This window comes from Eublepharis macularius, chromosome 3 (genome assembly GCF_028583425.1).
Source record: "Eublepharis macularius isolate TG4126 chromosome 3, MPM_Emac_v1.0, whole genome shotgun sequence".
In the NCBI taxonomy this organism is placed as follows: domain Eukaryota; kingdom Metazoa; phylum Chordata; class Lepidosauria; order Squamata; family Eublepharidae; genus Eublepharis; species Eublepharis macularius.
Genome location: NC_072792.1, coordinates 78,907,830 through 78,934,013, shown reverse-complemented (window position 1 = coordinate 78,934,013; position 26,184 = coordinate 78,907,830). Strand labels below are relative to the sequence as shown.

Here is a 26,184-nt window from a genome sequence, read left to right as displayed (position 1 = left end):
CTCTTGAAAATGGTCACATGGCTGGTGGCCCCTCTGTCTGGATATCAGGGGGCAGGGCCACCAGCCATGTGACCATTTTCTCTGAGGGCAATCCACTGAGTTCCACCACCTCTTTTCCCAGAAAAAAAGCCCTGCAGACAAGCATAGAAGTCATAGAAACCACATATCTGTAATATGAAACAACATGGTGATCCAGAGCAAAGTTATTCACTTATGAATCCTTTAATTAGTGTACCTACATTCTTTTTCTGGAGGTGTTGCAGGGCATAAAACACTAGGATAGGATTCAAAAGTGTGTTGGGAAAGCTGGGGGTGGGTAGATGCAGGAGATAACAGTCATTGAACACTTCCATTACTAAATGAAGATTCCCAGGTTATACTTGCATTCAAATCACTTCCTCCAACCTAGAAATTTTCCTATAATTACAGGTAGATAGATGTGTATGGTTACTGTGTAAGTGAAGAGAAAGCATTTGGCATGCGTGCAGAGTACTTGGTGTCTCCGAATGCTGAGAATTGATTTTTCATGGCACAGGTTTATTTATATCCTCACAAAGATATTATTTGTCTGTAGTGATAGGTAATGGACTTGACTGCCTGAATATTATTCCTCCTCTTCCCTTTGGTTCTTTTCTCTTGTAAAAGGTTACGGAGCTTAAAGAGATAAAAGGAAAAAGGGAAAGGGATTCACCTACAACCAATCCAAAAATCAGAAAAGAGTAAAGAATAAAGTTAAATATTCAAAAATAAACTTGCTGTTTATAAAATCAAAACATTCTAAACTGAATAAATATAACAACAACAACATTTGATTTATATACCACCCTTCAGGACAACTTAATGCCCACTCAGAGCGGTTTACAAAGTATGTTATTATCCCCACAAGAAACACCCTGTGAGGTGGGTGGGGCTGAGAGAGCTCCAGAGAGTTGTGACTGACCCAAGGCCACCCAGCTGGCTTCAAGTGCAAGAGTGGAGAATCAAACCCAGCTTTCCAGATTAGAGTCCCGCAGTCTTAACCACTACACCAAACTGGCAATTGCCAGTTTAGTGCAACCTACGATTTGATTAGTTGATTAGTGCAATCTACAATTTGTGCTGGATCTAGCACTGCTGCTAGAGAAGTGAGTTAACACAGCTATCAACTCAGTCTAGCCAGGAAGATATCATGCATGATGAAGTTAGTAAGACTCCCACTCTCCTGGCTTTCTGCAAACTATGCAAAACTGAATTATTCAATTATTATGCCTTTCTGTTGAGTTTTGCAAGTGTCATCCCTTCAGTCATGAAAGAGTTAAGCTGAAGTTTCTGTGGGCTAATGATAGCAAGTTTAGCATGGGGCCAATTAGGTGTAGGGCAGACTTTTCCCTCCAAAAGGTATACCGATCTTTCTACACTGTGCAAAAACAAAAAAAAAGACGGAGAAAACGGAATTCCACCACTATCATGTGGTTTGGAAGGAAGGCGCAATAGTGGTGTGGTGATGGCGGGGAACACGCGGAATGGGAAAGCGTGTGAGTATCTGCATGAACAGCACACTGCTTGCAAAAAAGACGTGGAAACAAAAAGGAAGTGTGGATTCGGCCAAAGTGAAACATCTTAGAGCCAAAACACACGAGAAGAAATACCTAGATTCAGCACGTGTTCTCTTACCTCAAGGTTTGCCGGGATCTGGAAGCTTAAAGTTTAGCATTTACAGAGCAGCAGGAAGGGGAAGGGAAATACAGGCGCCTGTATTTCCCTTCCTGCTGCTCTGTAAATGCTAAACTTTAAGCTTCCAGGATGCCTACAGATCCCAGCAAACCTTGAGGTAAGAGAACATGTGCTGAATCTAGGTATTTCTTCTCGTGTGTTTTGGCTCTTAGAGACAGACAATGCCTCTAGATATGGCTCTCATACATTTCAGCTTGCATATCTAGATTTTTGAGTTTAATATTTCTTAAGAGTTATATTTTGTTCAAGAATATATTTTTAAAGCTTTCAGGTCATATTCCAGAATAATTAAAAGTCCTCTTTGAGATCATAAAATAGCATTTTCATATAAAATGGGCAGCAACCACACTCTTATTCTGATTTTTATGTTGTTATTAAGAACAATTTATTATACAGATGCGGATTTTTTGGAAATGAACTCTGTTTCCTTGCCTATTGTAAATGTTTGATATTAAGAAAACCTTCACTTTAAGATATAAACTAAGGGTCTTTCAAATTAATTGATTCTCCTAGATGCCATGAACGTCTTATGTCTTAATTTGTATACCATGTAAAACAAAAGGATGCTGTGCAATGCCTAAAAAGAAATGTCAAGCAAAGAAATTTTTCCCAGATATTTTAAAAAACTGAGTTTTTTAGTGTGCGGAAAGAAGAGACTGTGCAAGAGTCGTGAAAGAATGGAGGATGAAATAATGTGGAGGAAAACACAAACCACAAAGTAGAGTGGCTGAAATGGAAACCATTCAAAACAGTGCTGAAGTTGGTTCCCCGTTCCCAGTTCCTTATTCCAAACAAGCTCACTTTATTCCTGGTACAACAGTACCTACCGCAAAAAAGCTCGCCAGCTTGTTCATGAAACACATTGTAAGGCTGCAGTCTTTTCCTTCCAAGGTAATATCGGATAGAGGGGTACAGTTTGTTGCCAACTTCTGGCGGGAGCTTTTACAAGTAGCTGGAATTGAACAAGGATTAAGCTCCGTCCATCATCCCGAGAGCAACGGACAATCGGAAAGAATTAATCAAATATTAGAACAATTCCTCCCATGTTATATTAATTTTCAACAAGACAATTGGACTCAATTTCTTCATTTTGCTGAGTACTCGTATAACAACTCGATCCACAGCTCCACGGGAGAAACTCCATTCAAAATTGTTCATGGATATGAAGGTTTAGCCTTCCCCTTTGAAACTAGCCCAGAATCAAAGAAATCAGGAGATCTAGGAGAGTGGTGGACCTCCCTCACGGAACAGTGGACTGTAATCCAAAAACATTGTGTGGAGCAATGGGAATTGCACCCAGGAGACAAAGTATATGTATCCACCAAGAACTTCAGAACAGAGCAAGCAAGTAAAAAATTGGGACTGAAGTATCTAGGGCCCTTCCCAATAAAAAAAGTTATCAATAAAGTGACTGTGGAATTAGAATTGCAAAAGAATCTCCGTCAAGTCCACCCTACTTTCCACATTAGTCTCCTCAAAAAGGCACCTCTTCCAGATGACTGGCACCCTGAGAAACTGGTGCCTCACCCAACTCTTGTGGAAGGCCAAATACATTATGACATAGAGGAGATTTTAGACTCAAAACGGAAACATAACAAGGTTTTTTACCCGGTCAGGTGGAAAGACTTTGAGGAGGGGTTCAGAGAGTGCGTAGAGGCCTCTCATGTAAACGCTCCAAAACTGGTTGCTAAGTTTCATAAAAAATACCCTGAGAAGGTAGGGGCTGGAGGATGAAGGAGGGTCTTAAGGGGGGCAGAATGTCAGAATGTCAGTTCTCTAGTCAGAGTAACGCCATATTAACTTGTGTTATAATCAGTAGTTGTCTAGTTTTCCTCCCTCCAGGCCCAGGTGTCATCCAGGCTGCTCATATCCATGGGAGCGAAGAGCCTTATCTATCCAGTCCAGCCAATGACCTTGATGTCCTCGTCTTCTCATGCCTTCGCAGACAGGACTAGCGGGGAGGCGGGGAATGGGTGTTTGAAGTGTTATAACTTTCCTTTTATGTGCCATTCTCAACAAAGCTTTCGTTCAGCCAAGGGCCTCACCAGCCTTTGGATTATGGACACCTGTATCCTGAGCATAGTCTTTCAATAAACCTTTTAGAATCAAGAAATCTTGTGGTTCTTGCAAGAGGTGGGAGATGAACTCTAGATAACTGGGATTCCGTAGTCTGACACACTAAGTTGCAATCTGTTTTTAGGGAAACCTGCTGAATCGATAAGCTGGGACCCTGAATGTCGTCTACCACAAAGTCACCACTGTATGGACTAATAAGTTATTCTTACCTTCTAGTAACAAACTTTTTTTCATGTGTCTGAGTCAAACATTATTAAGCATTTAGGTATATAAAGATTTTTCTGCTCCCTGATTTGCTCCTTTTTTCCATTTGTGTCTTAATGCCTTCTTTCTCTTTGTTTTGGCCTATAAGATTATAATCCTGCTGGCATGGCCTTTTATTTTTTACTTTTTCACAACACCTAGATCTGTGAAGCACTTTGTAAATAATACATAATAATATCAATAATAAATAAAACAACCACGACCAGAGGGGGAAAATAAAACTTCAACTAAAATGGTGAGCAACACTTCCAATATTTGAATGGATCTGAAATTTATTTATTTATTAATGACACTTATATGCCAGTGTTCTAGAGTCCTGCTTGAGCTGGCTTACAAGTATAAACAATGTCATAAAATCATAACACCATAAATTATTAGGCACAGACAAGTTTAAATTAGGTAATGCTGTGGTGGTTAGCACCTGCCTAACACCAGTTTTGTTGTACTTTGTGACTGCATGGCTTGGCCTGTTTTTATTTGTGGTACAGCCCAGATATGATGGGAAAAGGAAAATGAGGGAGAGCTGAGGCGGAGACCTCTGAGGTAAAAGGCCCTATTACTGCACACTCTGGCCTTTCTTTCCTTCTGTTTAAACCCCAGCCTCCCCAGTATAAATAAAAAAGGTGGACACAAGTTTTTATTAATGGAATGGTAGCGTGCATCTTTGTGACCCTAATGATGTGGTATTTGACAGTGAGGTGATTACGGACCCATTTCCCACAGCTATTTTGACTGGACAGACAGCACACAGATAGAACAATAACAACCAAGGATCTATTTAAGGAAAACAAGTTTTAGAAACATTTAAAGGTTTTGTGTAAGAATAAATGTACAATTGGCTCCCACTCCACTCTCCAGAGTTATGTTTTCTTCCACTAGGTGTTAACTTGTTGAAGCTAAGCCTAAGTAAACAGCAAAGAAGTTGAGGGGAGAAATTAATGCTTTCCCTCCAGACAGGGCTCCTCAACATTTTAGGTTCATTTTTAATCTCTTTACAACAACTGACAGGTTAACAAGGGCTACGCTACTCTTTTAAAATGTCAGAGAACCTGGTTTTAGAACCAATAGAAGTAAGGTTAGATTTTGACAGGCCTTTCATCAGGTGCCTAATTCTTTAAAACAAGATTCATACCCTGCAATCTCCCTGTCAAAAGAAAAATGTATCAACACTTCCTTTCTAAGCTCAACCCCTCAAATAAAATGAAGTTAGGGTTCCCAGGTGCCTGCCAGTGGCAGGCAAACTTCTGGGGGTTTGCCACCTTGCCTGCTGACCCACCAGTGGTCAGTGGAGGTGGAAAGCTCCCAGAGGTTGCCCACCACTTGCAAGTACCCCAGGAATGTGCACCGTGCTCACGCTCCCAAGTGGTGATGATCTCATTGTGTCAGCTGCAGGAGCATTCCTGCACTTAGTTTGAGGCCAATTTGAGCCCCAAACAGGCTGAATCAGCCCTGCACAGAGTATGGGAGCACTCCTGTGGCTGGCACGATGATGCCACTTCCAAGAGTGCTGTCATTGTACAGACTTCAGAATGCCTGCACAATTGACCTTGCACTAGCATGAGGTAAGTGCCAGGTTTCTCTCCTTTCCTGGCAGGAGGGACCTGGCAACTCTAAGTGAAGTTTCAGGGGCTGTGATTGGCTGGCCAGTCTCTGAGGCTTGCTTAGGGCAGAATCCCAAGGACTGGTCCAGAGCCCAGGAACTTTGGGATTGATTGTCACAAATGCATATTCATATTCTTCTGCATATGAAATCTTACGGGCCATCTAGGGAAAACTGTACTTACTAGGGTTTTTTTTAAATTAAGACTTGTTTGAATGAAGTTGCAATAATACTGCTATTTCTGCATTGAGAGACTTGACAAATATTATGCAAGAGCACCATTGTTTAATCCTGTCTATTTATGGCTGCATCCACACATCAGAGAGTATTGTTCATCTGCAACTGGATTGTCCTGTATGAACAAGTTAGTGCAGCTGCAAATTATTATAACACAGTATCGAAATATGTATGGATACTGCCTTAGTTCCAGAAAATTATAGGGGAGGAGCCAAAGGAGATGGGGACGGGAGTCCAACAACAACAACAAAAATAATAATACATATACTGTACACAAATCAAGATTTGAGGAAGAAGCATACATTTAACTATCACTAGGTGGCTCCAGCTACTTGCTTACACCTCATGGTATAGCTGATGTTATCCTTAGTCTTTATGTCAGACCAAAGTTGTTTATACTTCTTCAAATCTTGTTTATAAGCTTTCAAAATGTCTAAATATGGGTACTTGCATGTTCTCCAAAAGAAAGTAAAAGAGAAAAGCAGTAGTTGACTTGCCAACCTCTAGTTGGTTTCTGGAGATCTCCAGGAATTACAAGTGATCTCCAGACAACAGAGATTGGTTCCCCTGGAGAAAATGGATACTTTGGCAGGTGGACTCTATGGTATTATACCTTGCTGAAGTCCCTTCTCTCCCCAGCATCTCCCCTCCTCCCCATAATTTCTAGGTATTACCCAACCTGGCAATGGCAAATGTACTCAGAAGTTTGATAGCGAACCTTGGCTTTTCAGTAGTATATAAGCAACACAGTTGGAAGCACTGTCTGACATGACAGGAAGTAGGAGAGAGAAATTTGGCTTAGGAATTTAGTTTGATTTACTGGGTGATACTGGAATGGTTGTGCCTGTTTGTTTATAAAATATTTTAAGCCCAGAGGGAAATTTTACTTTTGACTCCCCTGTTGCGTTCTCAAGTTCCTTTATGCATCTGTTGTGAGTGTGTTATGTGCTGTCAAGTCACTTCCAACATATGGTAATTCTATGAATTAATGACCTCCAAAACATCCCATCATTGGCACCTTTGTTCAGGTCTTGCAAACTCAAGGTTGTTGTTTCTTTTAATGAGTCAATCCATCTCATATTAGGTGTTCCTCTTTTCCTACTGCCTTCAACCTTTCCTAGAATTATTGTATTTTTCCATAGATGCAGAGGAGTTAGCCGTGTTAGTTTGTGGTAGCAAAATCAAAAAGAGTCCAGTAGCACCTTTAAGACTAACCAATTTTATTGTAGCATAAGCTTTCGAGAATCAAGTTCTCTTCATCAGATGCATGATACAGAGACTGGTCAAATATAGAAGAGGAGGGAAGAAGAGGAGGAGAGAGAAGAGGCAATTAGGGGGGAGGTCTGGAGGGAGCAACCAAAACATTCCTTTGCTAGTATATGTAAACATCTCCTTTTGGTGTGTGGATCAGTTGGCTTCAAAGGAGTTTGCCCTTTTAGTTTGTAGCAGCCAAACAGCTAGACCATCCAATTCCAATGCAGTATGAGCCTTCGATAACCACAGCTCTCCTTGCCAGATGCATCTGACAAAGAGATCTGTGGTCCCCAAAAGCCCATGCCAGGTGCCTCTGAGCTCCTCCAGACCTCCCCCTTCCCTCCCCCCTAATTGCCTCTTCTCTCTCCTCCTCTTCTCCTCCCTCCTCTTCTATATTTGACCAGTCTCTGTATCATGCATCTGACGAAGAGAACTTGATTCTCAAAAGCTTATGCTACAATAAAATTGGTTAGTCTTAAAGGTGCTACTGGACCCTTTTTGTATTTTTCCAGTGAGCCTTGTCTTCTCACAATGTGACCAATGTACAATAGCTTCAGTTTTAATCATTTTACTATTTTTTGCCATCTGCATGTCTCAAATTGTTAATGTTCCTTCCACCAAATTTCACTCCACCTTCATTTAAATCTAGTCCAGTTTCCATATGATATGTTCTACATATAAATTGAACAGATTAGGAGATAATATGCATCCTTGTCTGACACCTCGTCAATTGGAAACCATTCTATTTACCCATATTCTGTCCTAACAGTAGCTTCCTGTCCAGAGTACAGGTTGTGTATCAAAACAATAATATTCTATGTCACATCCATTTCTTTTAACACCGTCTATAGCTTTTCATGAGCCACACAGTCAAAAGTTTTTCTGTAATCTATAAAATTCAGGCTGATTTTCTTCTGAAATTCTCTGGTACACTCCAGTAACCAACATAAATTTACAATATGATCTTCAGGACCTCTTCCTTTTCTAAGTTCAGCTTGAACATAGGGCATTTCTCATTTCATATATGATGAGAATTTTTATTGTAAAATTTTGAGCATCAGTTTGTAGCAAAGTGTTATCTCTCCTGTGCAGGGGTAGAGTGGGGTGGTGGTGCGGGGAGCATTTTTAAAAATAAACATGTAGAAACAAAAGTGTCTCTTTGTCTATTTAAAAAATGCTCTAACCACTAAACCACAGGACTGTATTTAAAAGGTTGTTCTCTTCTTCAATCTCCTTCTTACAGGCTAACAGCCTTCTGATTGAAAAGAAACTAGAACTTTATTCCAGGTGTAAAATGAAAATCGTGTATCCCAACCAAAAAACCCACTCATTGTTTTTAAGACTTTTATTTAAAATTAGCCTAATCAACCATGAAAAAATCAAATATACAAGGATTACAAACATACAAAAAATGTTCCATATATCAAAGATATCAGAAGCAAGTAAACATACATGTTGTCATTCCTTAGCCCATTTATCTTAGCTCTAAAAGATAAAATACAATTTTAAGAATATCACTAAAGTGCTTTCTGAAAGATTAGATAGTCTCATGCAACCCAAGTCTGAGAGATTCAGAGGTCTTTAGATGTGGTTATCTAATATAGGCTCTGTGATATGAAACTCAAATGACCATACCAAAAATCTTTGGAATTGGCACTTCCGTATGGTATGACATGAGCTCTGCTCAGAGCTTTAGAAGTCTCCTATGGAATACATGTTGCAAATCAGTGATCTGTTGTAAGATTTTATCCTGTGCATCGATCCAACTATTGTATCTTATTTCTATTCAGGATGTACATTGAGAACTTAGCTAAGTAAGTAACTTGTTTTGAAAATATGAAAATAAAGCAACTATCAGGCCTGTTTCCCTTGTACAACCAATATCTGTTTCAGACATGGGTTTACGACAACTTTGCTTGCATGGGAAATTAATGCAATGGTCCGATAGTTGCTGCAGACTTTGACATCTTCTTTTTTCTGAATAGGAATGTAGATTGAACATTTCCAGTCTGAGGGCTATTGCTTTCCATATTAGTTTGTTTCCACTGTTTGTTTTCCATATTTGTTGGCATATTTTTGTTAGGATTTTGATGGATTCAGTTTCTATAGCTTGAAATATTTGTATTGATATCTCAACTACTCCTGATGATTTGTTTCTCCCAATTGCTTTGAGTGCAAATTTCTCTTCACTTTCTAAAATTGCAAGTTCTTCATCAAAAGATTCTTCTTTGAAAGAATCTGTCATCTTCATCTCTTCTGTATAGTTCTTCACTGTATTGTTTCAACAGTTTCTTGATTCCCCCCCCCCCAACCAGATAATGTATTTCTGTTTTGCTCTTTTGGCATCACTAGCCATGGCTTGAATTACACTTTCATTTCTTGGATCTTGTGGAACAGATCTTTTCTTCTTCCTTTTTTGTTGTTCTCTTCCGTTTCATTGAACTGCATGAGGTCAGGGACCCCCTTTTACCTCCCCACCGGAGGAAGAGCAACAGATGCTCTCCTGGCATACAGGGATTGAGGAAGGGGCAGAGAGTATATAAGATGACTCCACCCCTGTTCCTACGCAACTGGTCTTTAGCTTGGCCGAAGAGTGCATCTTTGCTCTTTTCCCAAGCAAGTTTTGCTGAGGCAGCACATTGCTGCTGGAAGTGACCTGGGCTCTGACAAGTGGCCTTTGGCAGCTGAGAGTGGCACAGAAGTGGCTCTGCCTTTTGGAGGAGGGCAGGTGGTCAAATAGTGGCATAGCGTGGCGGGGGCTAGTGTGTCGCTGTGGGTGGTGCAGCGCAGTTGTATGCGGCTCAGCATGGCTGAGAGCAGCCTAACATGGTTGAGAGCAGCGTGCTGCAGCTAAGAATGGCTCGGCTTGACTGGGAACAGAGGCGCAGCAGCATGCAGTTGTTGTGAGCCATCTGGCACATCTGTGAGTGGCCGAGTACAGCTGTGGGCTGCCAGGCCTGCAGGCTCATTGCAGTGCCAGAAGGCAAAGGAATTTGGCCCCTTATCATTAATAGTCCCCAGGGGCTGGTGTAAAAGGGGAGCATTTTGTCGGTTGGGTAAAACAACCACCCATACCTCTTCTGTATTGGCCCTGAATTTCCCCTTAAGGTGGGGTCAACTATTAGGCCCCTCTACTTAAGTGGGCCCCCTGTGGGATTGGGAAAGAGCCCCTAGCCTGAAGAAGGCTGGGCTTGCCCAATAAGGGCTTTTGCTGCATTGCTGGGTCCTACTATTGCCTATTTTGCTAGGCCTGGGGAGTTAACTGGTGGCCATATTAGCTTTGGGTTGTTTGTGCGGCTGTGTTTCATTGGCAGCCATTTTGTGTAGGTTTGATGGCCATCTTGGATATGGCTTGAGGTGGTCATTTTGTGGCATTAAGTGGGCAGCCATTTTAGGGGTGGCAGTTGTATTAAAAGTTATTGTTAGTCCTGTGTGTGGGGAGCCATGCCACCTAAAAAAGGAGAGGTCAATCTAAGGGGAAGCAGTCTGCCAAGCATCCTGCCCCAAAAGAGCATTACCTGTTCTGTCCTCATTGGATGATGAGATATCAAATAGACGAGATATACTTACTAGGATTGCTGCACTGGAACAAGACAAAAAGGTGTCAGCTTCTGGGTCAAGCAGAGTGTAGAGGCAGAGGGCTGCTAAGCCTACCTCTGCTGCAGCCTTTCAGCGTGATATCTTATCTCATCTTTCTGCTTTAGAAGGTACATCTGGTGGTGTGACTGGAGAAGGCCGTGGAACTCAGAGGGAACTGGATGCAGTTGCTGATATCCCTGAGGATGTGCCGGAGCCAGCGCCCATAGCAGTTGTCATTGACCAAGGGGATTTTGAAAGTAAGTCCTACTGGCTCCAACAAGGGTCTGCAGGGCCCTGGGGTAAGCCTGCTGCCCCTGTGCCCTCAGGTGCCACTCACTTACAGGAGGCACAGGTTAGTATGTCTCAGGGCATTTCTCAGCCATCAATATGGTTGTCTTGGGGGCAGCCAGCTTGGAGGAGCCCATATAGCAGTGCTGTGAACGTGCAGCAGTCTCAAACTTCAGTTCCGATGCTACCAGGACAGGAGGGCTGGTTCAGTCCGTCCATGGGGCAATGGAACCATGGTACTCATTCCCATGGGTTGGCTGGCCCACTTCCCAGTATGACCTGACCTTTCATGGGTCAGTTCCATTTAAGGCTTTGGCTTTTGGGGACACTGTCCTGCCCCTGGGTGATTATCTCACCCAGGCTACTTGGGATAAGATCCTATGTGGTGAGTATGTCGATGTCTTCACCTTTCTCTTCAGGGAGTTGGAGAGGAAGGATAAGGAAGACTTAGATGATAGGGACAAGGGATGCTTGATGCATAGGAAGGTTCATCATACTTGGGCCAGTTGGTTGCCTGGGTTCTTTATATATGCTGGAGTCGTTGCTAGGGCTCAGCCTTGGAGGGGTGCAGCCCTATTCTAATATGCAGACATCATATATAAGGGATACACGGACTTCGCTGGGCTGCTTGGCTTCAATATGACAAGGAGTTCTGTATGAGGGCTGCTCTCAATCCCATTTTACCATGGGTCCAGATTCACCAGCAGCTGTGGCTGCAAGTAATTTCCATGGCAAAACTAATGCTGACGACTGCTCTGACAGTGGTCACTTGATACAACAGGTCTCTCACACTTTTCAGCCGCCCACTTTACAGCCATCCTCATACCTGCATGGCAGCTGGTTCAACCCCGGCTGCTTTGCTGGGAATTTGCTTCCCAAGGGGTGTGCTCCAGAAAGTTCTGTAAATTCAGACATGAGTGCCCAGTATGCAGGGGTCCACATGCTTTCCCAGCATGTAAGAGGCAGTGCCAGGTGGGTAAGCAAGGTGGAATTGGTGGAGGAAGTTCCCAGCAAGTGGGAAAGGGTCCAAGCCTCATAAAGCTGAAGGAAATGAAGCAGCTGTTGGATGTATACCCCAGTTGAGAAGATGCAAGATACCAATGGGAGAGATTTACTGAGGGATTCAGAATCCCGTTCCAGGGCCCCAGAGCCCCTTTCATGTCAGTTAACCTGTGTTCGGTTGTCGGCATAGAAGGGGTTGTGCGACAAAAAATTGCAAAGGAATGTGCTGAGGGCAGCGTGTTCAGCCACTTTGCAGCCCTTCATCCCCCAGGTGTGGGTTTCTCCCTTGGGGGTGGTCCCAAAGAAGCTGGCTGATGAATTTCAGATTATTCATTATCTGTCTCACCCTAGAGGGGACTCAGTCAACGATGCTATACCAGAGCACTTTTGATCTATTCATTATACGTCCTTTGACCAGGCCATTCAAGTTGTCCAGCGCTTTGGGGTTGGGGCAGAATTGGCCAAATGTGACATTAAGTTGGCATTATGTCTTTTGTTAGTGCATCCCGAGGACTTCGAGCTGTTGAGTTTTTCATTTGAGGGGCAGTTTTACATGGATCAGGCACTCCCCATGGGGTGCTCCATATCATGTCCCGCATTTGAACACTTCAGCTCCTTCCTTGAGTGGACAATACAACTGGCCATTGTCCCAAGCACTCACTGGCTTCACTGCCGGGACATAGTACACTACCTGGATGACTGCGGGACTTCCCTAAGCCTCTTGCTTTCTTGGCTGAGGATGCTGGCGTTCGAAGCTACTCTCTTCCTCCATGGACTTGACCCCTTGTCCAGGATAGGATATTTACTCCCTCTCTCTATTCCCAATTTCTGGCTACATTTCCTAGGACTCTGTGTGTGTGTGTAATTATTTCCCCCAGTAATTTGTGTGTATGTGCATGAAGTTCTTGTGTTCAATAGAAGTTATTATTTGATATTAAGCACCAGACTCACTTGTTTTATTGTGGAGGGGACTCAGTTAAAGCTGGTGATACGGTCCATGTGGTTACTGCCTCTCATACAGCTGTCTTCCTTGCTTGCTAATTCCCCAACAAATCATATTTACTGCAATGAGACCACTTCCAGTAACAGGAGAAGCAGGCAGAAGTTCAATGACATTGCAAAGGGTAACCCTTTTCTATTGGCTTTATTTATTTATTTATTGGGGAACCGGGTCCCCAATTTGTAAAACACTGCCCTGTAAGATAAACTTAGTATGGCAGACACATCTTCAAGCAAGAAGCCTGCTATATTCTGTCATACTTCTTACATACAATTGCGAGAGACTTTGCTATTCCTTACTTTATGGCAGCTGTCTGAGGAAATAAAACATTCACCTTCTGGATATACAGCACTGACATGCACTTTAGAAAGAGGCATGAGCTTCTCAGCTTTTGGAACCAGGAATATCCACTGCCTGAGGAGAGCTGCAATTAGGCTCCTGAGCAGCCTGGCCAGGGAGATTCTTCCTCCACCCCTAGAAGTAGGCTTCCTCACAGCGCAACACTGTTTTCCTCATTTCCCCTTTTTCTGCTCTTTATTAACACTTCCCTTCCATTAGCAAAGATATTGTCAGGCAAACATTTATTGTACAAGTAACTGCCTACCTTGGGTAAGCAAGAAGAGCTATGCTTTAGTCCTGCCAGTAGCCATAGTCAAAGCATCTCCACGTTGCTCTTTTTTAGAAGATGAATCAATTTCCTGAGTAACAACTAATTTTTAACAGGAGATATATTTTGATTGTGCAAAAACTGGAGGGCCAGCAACATTGATCCCACTCACTGGGATCTTTAAAAAGCATTTTGCCAATACACAGGCAAAGGGCATTTTAGTTTCACTAGCCAGTGGGTGAACAGAAATAAAAGTTTTGGCAGATCGCTGTGATTAGGCACAGGGGTGTGCATTGAGAAAGTTTCCATTTCAGTTTTGGTTCGAGGGGTTCCAGAACAATCCTATTTCATTACTAGTTTGTTCCAACTGGGCTAGTCCCAGCTCAGAATTGATCAATTTGTTTTTTTCATTTTGGTCCACTGCTCGTGTTTTCACCACATGTGCAAATTACATGCTGTTGTTTGCAGGGATGGGTGCATAAATGACGTTCTGCGGAAAAGCAGCACCAACCATTACTCCCTCTCCCCAGTCTAAATGGCAGATCTATTGAGTTTTTCCTCAAGCACAATAACACACGTACACACACGCACACACGCACGCACACAGAGGACTTATAGAAAGCAAGTATTGGTGGGTAGAGCAACAGCAGCAGGGCATTCCCAAGTAAGAGAGTGCCGCAACATGTGCAAAAGCAGTCTTCCTTCATGTTCACTTTGTTTCTTTTTCTATGGTCCCAATAACTTCTTTCCTTTGCATTCTGCTGTTGCCTGTTGGTTTCATGTTTCCTTGTTCTTTGTTTCCACAATGAGGGTCAAATCGAAATCCTTCCTTTTGATGGTCAGTTTTCCTCTGCAAAAAGGGGTGTTCTTGCTGCCAATTTTCTCCATCACCCAAGTGCAGACAGGTAAGCAGAATGATTGGCTGAACCCTCCACCTCCATACATTTTCCTTTTGTTCTGGGGGCAGGTAGGATTGTTTTTGAAAGGGGGAGAATAATCCTAAACAAGTCTACTCAGATGTAAGTCTCATGTTATGCACTAGTGCTTGCACCCAGAGAAGTGTCTTTCGAATTGCAGCCTATGATTGAAGTCTCCCGTCCCAATGTTTTCAAAGCTGATAAGCAAGGAAGGGAGGGGGCTCCCCTTGCAAGGACCTGATTGGTGGCCGGGGGGGGGGGGGATACACTCATGCACATTGCCTCATTTCCCCTTCCTGACAACAGAGTTAATTAATAACATAAGGTCTCTTTTCTCTTGGGATCTGATTAGTGCTGTTCAGGAAAATAAGCTGCTGTGCTACCCTGCAGGATGAGCCTGTTCAGTGCCAAAGGTATGAAATGAAACAAAACACAGATGTTTTAGCTGGAGAGACTAATTTCAATTTAGTTTCTATTTTGGTTCAGCATTCTGGAACCTGCTTTAACAAACCTAATCAGTGAGTTCTGTGTGTAATTTCGGCTTGTGTATGTGTATAGAAGTGGGTTACCATTAAATACAAGATAAAGAATAAAATCACAAACAAGTCACAGATGGTATCTACCAATTACTTCAGAGTGATATACCACAGTGTAAATTTTACAGGTTTGGAAAACGAGGAAAAGAAAGGTGATAGCACACAGGCCTGAGAACTCCCAAAGTTTGTTTTTATAATGTTGTAATTGTATCCGCAACTCCAATATTATCACAAACTTTGCTGTCACAAGCCTTAGAATCAAAAGGAAGCAACATTAGTTCCACCTGACTGTAGTTTAGACTTACTTTTTAGCCCTTGTTTCACCACTGTCTTTTGACTGCAAAATGTTATCTGCTCATGTAGTTCTGGATGGTAAACAGGCTGGTAATTTTTTTTTAAAAAAATTGCGGGGACTACAATCTGAGAATCTGGGTAGACCAACAAAAGCATATCATGTAGCAACAAACTATTTTAATAACGGACAGTTCCAGAAAAGAGTTTCATGTGGTAACAAAAAGAGGAAGGAAGATTTTGTCACCAATAAGTGAGTTACAAACCTCCTCTTCTGCCTTACATAGGGACTTTCCATTTAAGATCCCTGTATCACTAAGCACTGAAGACAAAACATTTGCCATGTGCATGACTGTAAAGGAGAATTTTTACTCGTTACATTCAGAAACGGGGTGAGTGCATTGTACTAGAAGCTTTTCGGACAGGTAAAGAGCTGTGAGACATTTCTGCACTTTATCGCTCACTACTACATATTCATTGACTTGAAGGAACTGCACAGTTCTTGAAGGTATGTGAAACTGCAATTTCCCTATATAGATTGTTTTTCTTGCCTCTGTCTTGATTTATTTACTTTTTCTTTTTGTGGCACATACTCTATGAATCAGTTCAGAAGATTTCAGTGAAGAACAACCTAGATTTACAAAGCTTATGCCTACGACCCAAAATACAATGTAGTTCAATTGAAGAACCCTGGTTCAAATTAAATATGTGCTATTAAGAATGATTGGTGAGTTTCTGTAGACAATTAACAGTGCTTGTTAATGGTGGGGGAATGAGAATGTTTTAATCTTTTTATCTGCCTTCATTTCATGAGTAGACAGCTATCTTCTATGTGTCTTAAAGATATGGATAGCAGCCTTTTGACTATGTAGTTATCTAACTGGTATATACAGGGAAAAGAGGTGGTGGAACTCCAAGAGGGAAATGAGGAAGAAACACACAGGATTCTTTGAAATCATATTATTTTCAAGCACTATTGCCAAGTATTTTCAAGAGGTGCCAGAACTCCATCCCCCCCGCGTTCCCCCTGAAAAAAAGCCCTGGGTATATACATAATTACCCTTCAGATGATGTGTCTATATTGCTGCATTGTTATATTCATGCCTTCTCTTTCCAACAGTAGATGACCATTACAGAAATCCTCACCCTTCTCCAACAGAAAAATAAACTTGCTTTAGAAAACCTGCACATGATTTCATGGAAGCTTATTGGGTGACTTTGGGCCAGTCACATACTCTCAGTTAATTGGAAGAGAGGATAACTATGTAAACTATTTTGGGTCTTCACTGGGAGAAAAATGGGATATTCATGAAGCAAAATAAATAAAAAATAATTTTTACTTCATCCACTAATTGTTCTGAGAATGAAAAAAACCACCTAAATTGCAACTAATTAAAATCAGTTCATAAGGCAGCTTGTTGTGGGGAGGGGCTGGGGGCTGGGAGTGAAGCAGGTGCCTGAAGCTCCTCCCCATCCCCCGGAAATCTGACACTACCACCCCTCTGACTGCTGAGATTTTGGCAGGCCCTTGCCCCCTTGTTAAACAAACACACACACATAAAAAAAAATCATCCCAGTTACCTAAGTGAGAGCCAACAGTAATATCATTCAAGTAGCAACAGTGGTGAAGTTAGGCAATTTTAGACTCTAGACTTAGTTATTGATGTTTAATAGTCTTATGGAGCTCCCCCTTAGACAGTAATGTATACTTCAGATGCAAAGCTACAGCCTGCCCCCTCCTCCACCCATCAAGCTCCCAGAACTGAAGCTCTGGACTTCCATCCCAAACCCCAGCCCTCATGACCCCATTGGATAGGAATAAAGCTGTAGCAGCTGAAAACAAAGGCCACAGAATATACAAAAACAATAGTTTTGTCATAAAAACGTAAATCTCAAGAATAGTCTCTATTGAGAGAAGGAGTTCTGTAAGTGAGGTATCTCAAGAGCCACTCATCGCAGGTCAAGTTTTCCAGTCCCCTTCCCCTAACCACTGCCAGCTGCTGCCAACTAGTCCCTCACCCCTCATTGCTGCCAGCTGCTGCTACCTGCCACTGCTCACCTGGACAGCAGGGGAGAAAAGGTGTGGGAACCAGTACAGAGTACTGGGAGGTATGCAACTAAACTGGGTGTGTGGCTCCCTCATCACTGGTTGATGATGTAATTTCCAGTGTGATGTGGAAGCAATTGGTCTTGCTGGGGTTTGATTCTCTAAAAATCGGCCCCAAACTATAAGCTGGCTCCCAGTTTGAACTGTCACTTTTGCATTATGCTGGAAATTACATCATCTGCTGGAGATGTAGTAGCATGAAGGAGCATGCACATGAAATAAGCATCTGCCGCCCCACCCAATCCTCTGATTTGGCCCCCAGGCAACCCTTGGTAGGGTGCATACACAAAATGGTCTCTGATAAAGTTCTCAACAATAGGGCAGGTTCGTATGGTAGATCACAGATCATAGAGTTATGCTCAGAAGACATTTTCTTTCTTTCCTTCTTTATTTGTTTATACTTTAGTGACTTCATTCATGTTCCACCTTTCTCTCCGAAGCAACTTACAACATATCTCCTTCATTTTATCTAGTGAGGTAGGTTAGGCTGAGAGAGAGCGACTGGCCCAAGGTCACCCAGAAAGCTTTTAGGGCATAGTAGAGATTCAAACCTGGGTATCCCAGATCCTAGTCCAATACTCTAACCATACCATACTGGCGCTGTGTGAAAATGTCATATAAATGTCACCTTGGTTACTTTACCATGCTAAAAACTCATGTGAAAACTAAAGCTAAACCATATGCAAAGAAATTTTAATATGCTCTCTTCATGTTACTGTGAATACTGTAATAGGCCAAATTCACCTTCTATTTTGCAAGGAATACAACTATAACAGAACAGTAAAGGTCATAGGTATGTCTGTACTTATGTATGTCTCATGTGTGCCTTGTATCTATTTGACTGTGGGCCAAGCTACACATGACGAATGACACTTGAACGGCAAGTGGATTGAGTGGAGGGCAAGTGAACAGGGAGAAATACACTTGCTGTTCAAGTGTCATTCGTCATGTGTAGCTTGGCCCTATATAGTAAGACATTGATAAATCAAGACCCTTCTACAGTGCCTAAAAGCAGAGTAGCTGTAGATTGACATGGCATGCAGCAATACAGAAGAAATTCAATAATGAGTGAATTAATTCTAACCATTTGACTGTTATGCAAAAATTAGCAGGGACACTTTCTATTTGTAAAATTATTGATGTTTATTTCCTCTCCTTGGTAAAAGGGAATGAGTTAGCTCTGCTGTGTTTCCCTATGAGTACTACTCTCCCTTCTCTTAATCAAGAGCTTCCCAGCATGCTCTTCCTTTCCTTTAGGGCAGGCAAAAGGGACTTGCTGTGTAATGTTTGCCAAATTGGGGGTTCTATATTTCCCCTGTTTTAATTGTTTTTGCAGCAGGGTTTTGAAGGAACGATTAGCCCGTTCAACAATAGCTTGACCCGTGGAGTTATATGGGATGCCATGAGAAAGACAAATATTCCATTGATCACAGAACTGCTGAAGGGTAGAAGAACAGTAAGCAGGGGCATTATCAGTTTTTAACCGCTGTGGACGGCCTAAAACAGTGATGGCAGCGAGGAGATGGGAAATAACATGAGAAGCAGTTTCTCCCCGCTGAGGAGTGGCCCAAAGCGCCCCAGAAAAGGTATCGATAGATACATGAACAAACTTCCATGGGGAGAGGTCAGGAACATGAGTCACATCCATTTGCCAAAGTGCATTGGGCCCTAGGCCATGAGGGTTGACCCCCCCTTCAGGGACGTGAGAAAAGCCAGCACAGTGCGGGCACGCTGATACAATGGCTTGGGCTTCTGATAGAGGAATATTAAATAACTGAGCGAGGCCTTTGGCATTCTGGTGAAAAAAATTGATGACTGGAGATGGGATCAGAAAACAGAGAATGGACAGCAGTATCAGCACGAGCATTGCCTTCTGATAAAGGTCCAGGCAAGGAGGTATGACTTCGAATATGGGCAACATGAAAGGGACAAGAACGCTGTTCAAGGAGAGATTTTAGAGTGAGGAACAGAGCCATAAGATTAGAATCGATGCGGGGAGCCAGATAAGCACCAGGAAGACAGCTGATTGGCTTACAAACATAGTGGGAGTCAGAGATGAGATTAAATGGCTGCTGGGCAAAGGTGTGAAATGCAAGGATAGCAGCAGTGAGCTCTGCTCGCTGGGGAGAGGCCTGGTTGGCAGAATATTTAGTAATCCAGCGACCTTCGCTCTGAAAAACAATAGGCTCAAAAGACTGGTAGGGAAAGAAAAATAAGGTTTCACCCAATTAAGGGTGCCGAGGAGCTGCTGCAAAGCCACAAGTGTGAGGGGCTGTCCTGTTCAAGTTGGGCTGGTAGGCGTCGGTTGTACACCCTGACGTAGAGCGGCAGCCAGCAAAAAGGCTTGATGAGAGGAACTTCCTATATCTTGGCAAGCTCTAATCATGTCTGCCAACTCCGGGTTGTTCCCCAGACCGGTGATAACCCTTCGGCACTCAGAGGTAGCATTTTCTTTAGCTAACTTAAGTAACAGCTCCTCTTGAGCATCAGCGTTATCAACTTGACGCCTGAGGGCTTCCTGCAGGTGATTAACAAAGTCTGTGTAAGGCTCTGTGGCTTTTTGGTGAACGCTGGAAAAGGTTTGCGAGGGTTTGCCAGAGGAGGGGACACGCTGAAAAGCGCGAAAGGCACAATTTGAAGAAACCTCCAGAGTGGCAGCAGGCAAGACTATCTGATGATTCGTGTCACTAAAATTTCCTGCCCCATAGAGTTGCTCAGCAGTGTAAGCTCCACCAGAATTGGCGCCTCTTAGTAAACACTGCTGGCGGAACTCACTTTCCCAAACCACATATTGTGCAGGAGTTAAAAGCATGCGAATCGTGGTTTTCCAATCCTCTGGGACTAGAGTATGATTACGCATGACAGCCTCAAGCATACCCTGCACATAACTGCTCTGCAATCCCGTATCTCGAATCGCTTTCCTTAACTCAGTAAGAACAGGATAAGAGAGAGGCTTATACTCCACAATCTGGCGACCCTGAGCATCAACCTGGTCAGTAACGTGAACTGGGCAGATAGCAAGCATTTCAGTTAATTCTGCCACATCCTCAGATTTCGCCTGCCTGAGTTCTCGTTCCAGTACCTCCCTCACCAGCCGCCTTGGGACCCCCCCCCCCCCCCGCGGAAGGTGGAGGATTAAAATCCTTACCGGGAGGTGCAGAGGGTTTTGGAGGGGAGGGAGAGCTGAGCGGTACTGGAGGAAGCAATTGCACCTCAGCATACTCTGGTGGACATTCCTTAGACAATTGAGCAATTGGAACGGGTGTAAACTTCTCCACTGCATTCCTGCATTGATACCAGGTATGCAACAATTCTACATGAGCTCGTGGCGGGGCATGGAGAACCCGGCCGATTTTCTCCCAGTCCTTGAGGCGGAGAGACCCCTCCTCAGGATACCAGGGGCAGAGCTTAGTAAGCTCCTGAACCAAGGAGCGAAGTTGACTAGAAGTCACGGACCCGCCGGACTTCTGAACCAGGAACTGGAGTTCCTCGATATGCCTGCGCTGGGCATGTGAAAATTGTCCTCCCATACTCACCAATGAAGGGGTCACTGAGACAGCGACGAAGGAGTGCACTCAAAGGGGCCTATGCCAGGCGTTGGTGAGCGGGTGTCCCTGTTCGGCTGCGCCACTTGTAGGAATGACACGACACAGGGTTGCGATTCTGAGCCTCAGTCTGCGAAGGCTCGTCTCTCTTTAGCCAGGCAGTGGCTCCTTTATTTAAGCACAGCATGCATACACAAGGACTGATGACCAAGGAAATAATGTTTATCTTTGCTGGCATCCAGTTAACCAGTTACTGACCTGGACGGCTGGAACTGCACGTTGCATTGTTAAGCATTTACGAGGAGAGGGGAGCAGAGTGCCCTTTCGATCAGGGTAGGCTTTCCTATCCGCTGACCTAAGGACCCACAATTTGTGATATAAAGAAGTGGTTGTTCTATGAACCCGACCTGTGTTCAGTTTCTCTACAGATTAATGAAATATCTATAGAATAAATTAGAATTGGTCCTGAGTAAGCCAACCATAATTATTCTTAAGTCCCTGGTATCAAACTTCACAGTGTGTCCTTTTTTCTTTCAGGAGTGACTATGATCTACTTGTAAAAATAAGTACTGAAGTATGAGGACAGATCTACCAAGAGCAAAGGGCTAGAAGGGCATTGGCCACTCTGGAAACCTTTCAAAGCTAGGGAAATCATGTACACCTGTATACCAGCAAGACTGAACTTTGCAGAGTCTATCTCTCATTCTAGCATCACTCTCTTTCACCTCCTTTCACTTCTAAACTCCCTATGTCTGATTCCTGAAGGTATCAATTTTATTCTTGTTGCCATGCTGTAGGCTCTGAGGGACCTGCTTACTAACTGTATTCTTCATTTTTCTTTAGCCCTCTGTCTTCCCCCTAGGGTTGACAACCCCCAGGGGGTGGCTGGAGATCTCCTGAAATGACAGCTGATCTCCAAGCCACAGAGATCAATTCCCCTGGATAAAATGGCTGCCTTGGAAGGTGGACTTTATATCATTATACCTTGCTACGGTCCCTCCCTTTCCCAAACCCCACCCTCTCCAGGCTTCACTCCCCAAATCTCCAGGAATTTCCCAGCCTGGACAACCCTACTCCCCCTTTTCCTTCAAGAACGGAAGTCCACTGTCAAACTGTTACTAACTGCAACAATATTTCACCCTTGGCCTGACTGGCTATCTTATCATACATTGAAGAGGATAAAATGCATTGCAAGAAGTCTGGCTGTGCAGGGTTGGCACTTGGTCAAATTAAATATTGAATCTGTCCACTAGATGAGCCACTGCTGTCCCAGGCCTGAATAATGAAACCCACAATTTTCTTTCAGTTCTTTGCCATCATATGGCAGGGAAAAAGAAACGACTGATTCACTACAAGGAACTACACTTTAGCAGCAGTGACAACAGATTTTGACTGGAAGACTGGATATAAAATCCATCAGTGGTGACTGAAGAAGACAGCAGTTCTCAGTGCACAATAAGGCATTCAGGCAGCTTGCACAAGGCTTGGGTCCACAATTCCTACCTCCCCTATATTTAGTTATTATATTTAATCATCTAACATTTATCTGAATCACTCTGCCCTGACAATGTCTGTTCTCTCATCTCCCTTATTTCCAATTTTATGTGTACTACTACACACAAACTCATCTCATCTACAGATCTCTTTCATTGTATCATCCTCATTCTCTCACATGCATTTGTACTGTTTGCTGCAACATTCCTTGTGCTTGGAACAGACTTCCTGAATCTAGTCTTGAAGCCATCTCATAGCAGAGCAGGAAATACTTCAGAATGGGTATTCTGTCAGCTACATTTTAATCCCTCACGAACCCCCAAATTCTATTGGCTCTTGACCAAAGTCTCTTTGATGTCATATTAGTCTTTCTTAGTGCATCAGATTGTATTCTTTCCTATATAATTTGTGATTCCTTAACAAAACATATTGTTAGCAGTAAATAATAGCAGAAGTGAAGAACAGATGGTTTGCCTTCTGGGGTTGTTGTAAACATTTTATCTGTTTGCCTGTTGTTAATACATTTTTGTAGTAATAAAATATAATTTACTCAGTGACTAGATTTTCCTTTTATGTGCATTCATAAAATCAATAAAAGAGCATATTGAAATAATTGTTTTATATTTTTAAAAATATATTTGGGTATATTTATTTTAAACTTGATTTTATCATTGTGTAAGCATTTTTTTCAAATAGCTGAAAATTACCATTAATATGTAAAATGGAACTATCATCATAATCATCACCACCATTTCCAGCAGTAAATTGGCTGGACCCTATGTGGATGATGAAAGCAGCAAAAGTAGGCCTCCCGCAGACGAAGATGGGCACGCTGCATATTGGTAACTCCTTATGCATACAGGAAAAAATGACTTTGTAAATTAATCAAAGATAACCTGCTCCAGAAAGGATGGAGTGTTGAGATTCGCTGAGCATCAACTGAAGGCCAAAAAAGAAGGATCCGCCTGTTAAAATGTTTGAGAAAATTTCTGATATTTGGGACGGTGGTAGTGGTGGGTGTTTCAAAGTTGTGCCTCCACCTTGCCATTCCTTGTGGATTCCCAGCTTATATACATGTTTACTATATCTTGGGGACAGCACAAGCATTGCATCTTTTGCAGTACCATCCTAAGCAGAGTTATGCCCTTCTAAATCAATTGATTTCAGTGGAACTAGCAGTTTGCACAGGATGGCACTGTGGGTTACCAAGTTGTCTCAAGTCAAGTGTGCATTCTTGTGGCTAAGGATAATGGATGTCTCCTAGATCATGGTTTTGGCTGGCAGTTATTGGTTATTTAAGGGTCTATTCATCATGAATATATTAGTTATTGTCAGCAAAGGACCATGACATTTTAGGCACATATCACATACATATCAATGGAAAGTGATAATATTAGCAGCCACAAGCAGCTAGTTGCAGGGCAAGGCATAATGATGCATAGCGTATACAATTGCCCAAGAAATTTGATGCCTTCCTCCACTCATGAGTCATATTTCTCAAACCACAGTTCTAAACATTGATCCAATTTAGAGCTCTCAATGAAAAGTTAACTTCTTTTGAATGTTGAGGATGTCACTTGAACTGGGAATCCAATTAAGATATGAACATAGGAGAGTTTGCGTATCACCAACTGAAAAGAACATACACTTGGAGACAGGTGGTAGAATTCAAAGAAGCCAATAATGTAATGTTTTGTGATTGGCTTGTTGTAAATAACAGTGTTTTCCCCAAAGAGAACGTTTATGCCAATTGTCTGATACAAATCTTCTTTCTTTCTTCTAAAGAATGCTGTCAGAAGGGTATCTCTACAGAATTCTTTATCATGATCTCTTGAATTACAAGCTGTGCAGCAAGCAAGGAGAAGAGGCAGCACATGAGATGACCTGTTTAAATGGTGTCACCTCTGCACCCACTGAGGAAATACAAGGCAGAAATCTGTTTCGGAAGTGCAGGTCTATTGGAAAATTAATCTTTTCTGTCTGTTCTAAAGAAAACGGAAACAGTGGATTACAGACGGATACACTGACACAAGCTAGTCAAAACCCGGTATTTGAAAGGCAAACATCACCAGCCGTGAAAATTTGCACAGGGTCTGCTATAAACAGAGACACTTATCTGGTTCCATCTTCTTGTAACAGTATTTGCAAGAACTACAATGACCTACATATTGCTGGGGGCCAGGTGATGCCGATGAGCTCGGTAAAAACAGATTTTAATTATGACAGTGGGATTGGTCCATTTCTGGAATCATCAGAGATCCCACCACCAATGGATTCAATATCAGTACCACCTGTGGAGGTTCCCCGGAAGCCAATTCAAAGGTATTCATCATGCTGGCGAGTAGCCAGCATCATGCAACATCAGCAGCCCCTCTCTAATTCAATACTAAATGATTACTTGGAGGAGAAGTTGGTGGAGCTCTACAAACAATATATCATGGATGGCATGGGCAACAGCGCATCCCCAACTCAGATCTTGGCATCAGAATTCATCATGACCAATGTAGATCAAATCAGCATGAAGCTATCACAAGAGAGGAACATGAAGACCACCAAAGCGAAAGACATGGTCATTAGCTGTCTATTGAGGCTAGCCAGTGGGAAAGCTTCCACCGAAATGAGCACTCCTAGTCTCCATATTTCCCAGTTTAGCACTATCACTAAATAAAGGTTGGCTGCAGCTTGAAATCTCACACTTATTTTTAAAAGTAATGTTTAGCTTTTGTCTAGTGAAGCATTTTGAAGAGCCAGGTGATCTTCTCATTTTTTACAATGATACCTTGGTGTAGTGGTTAAGAGCGATGGGACTCTAATCTGGAGAACTGAGTCTCATTCCCTACTCCTCCGCTTGAAGCCAGCTGGGTGACCTTGGGTCAGTCACAGCTTCTAGGAGCTCTCTCAGCCCCACCCAACACACAGGGTGATTATTGTTGTGGGAATAATGTCATACTTTGTAAACCAATCTGACTGGGCATTAAGTTGTCCTGAAGGGCGGTATATAAATCGAATATTATGATTACTTTCCAGCCTCTTTTTCTCTATCTTTGTCCCCACTGTCAGAAGTCTGTATTACAGCATTCAACTAATACCACTTTGCCAATTGTAACCTTTGTGACTCCCTTCTAAGCCAATTGGCTCAAATGGACATAGAAGTTTTCTTATAATACGTTTGTAGAATCTTTCTTATTAATTGATTGTCATGTAACTGCAAGCTGATCCCAGGCTCTGATTTGGAGGCTTGGCAAAGATTATAATGTTATGTGTATATTTGCTAACTATGCATTGAATACTCAATTTATGTTATTTAACAGTTAGCATGATGTTTGTAATATGACAATGAATTCTCAGTGTAAAGAGAGCATGCAAGCTCCACGTTTATGAACTAGAGGTCCCAGTGGATGTTTTTTTCATCTGTTGGGTATAATAACCCACTATTTCTCATTACAAAATAATTCAGCAAATATAATTTTACATTGTGACATGTGACTGAACATTTTATTATAACAAATGTTTCAGTGATCAGATAAAGATTGACCAAATGAAGACAGTTTTGTTTCTTCTATGCTCCATTCATTTACTTGCTTCTAAGCTGGTAAATCTGATATGACTAAGCTGACTTAATTTCATGTATATTTTTTTTCAAAGCCCAGCACTTAAGTTAGTAGGCTACAGTG

The 26,184-nt window shown here is 42.5% G+C and overlaps 1 protein-coding gene across 1 annotated transcript; it reads left to right on the top strand.

Moving 5' to 3' along the window:
• The first annotated feature begins 15,827 nt into the window (after positions 1-15,827).
• Positions 15,828-25,962, top strand: TASL (TLR adaptor interacting with endolysosomal SLC15A4). Its single transcript, XM_054974642.1, has 2 exons — positions 15,828-15,872; positions 24,296-25,962. The coding sequence occupies exon 2, from the start codon at positions 24,297-24,299 to the stop codon at positions 25,176-25,178; it is 882 nt and encodes a 293-aa protein (XP_054830617.1). The 5' UTR covers positions 15,828-15,872; position 24,296; the 3' UTR covers positions 25,179-25,962.
• The last annotated feature ends 222 nt before the right edge of the window (positions 25,963-26,184 follow it).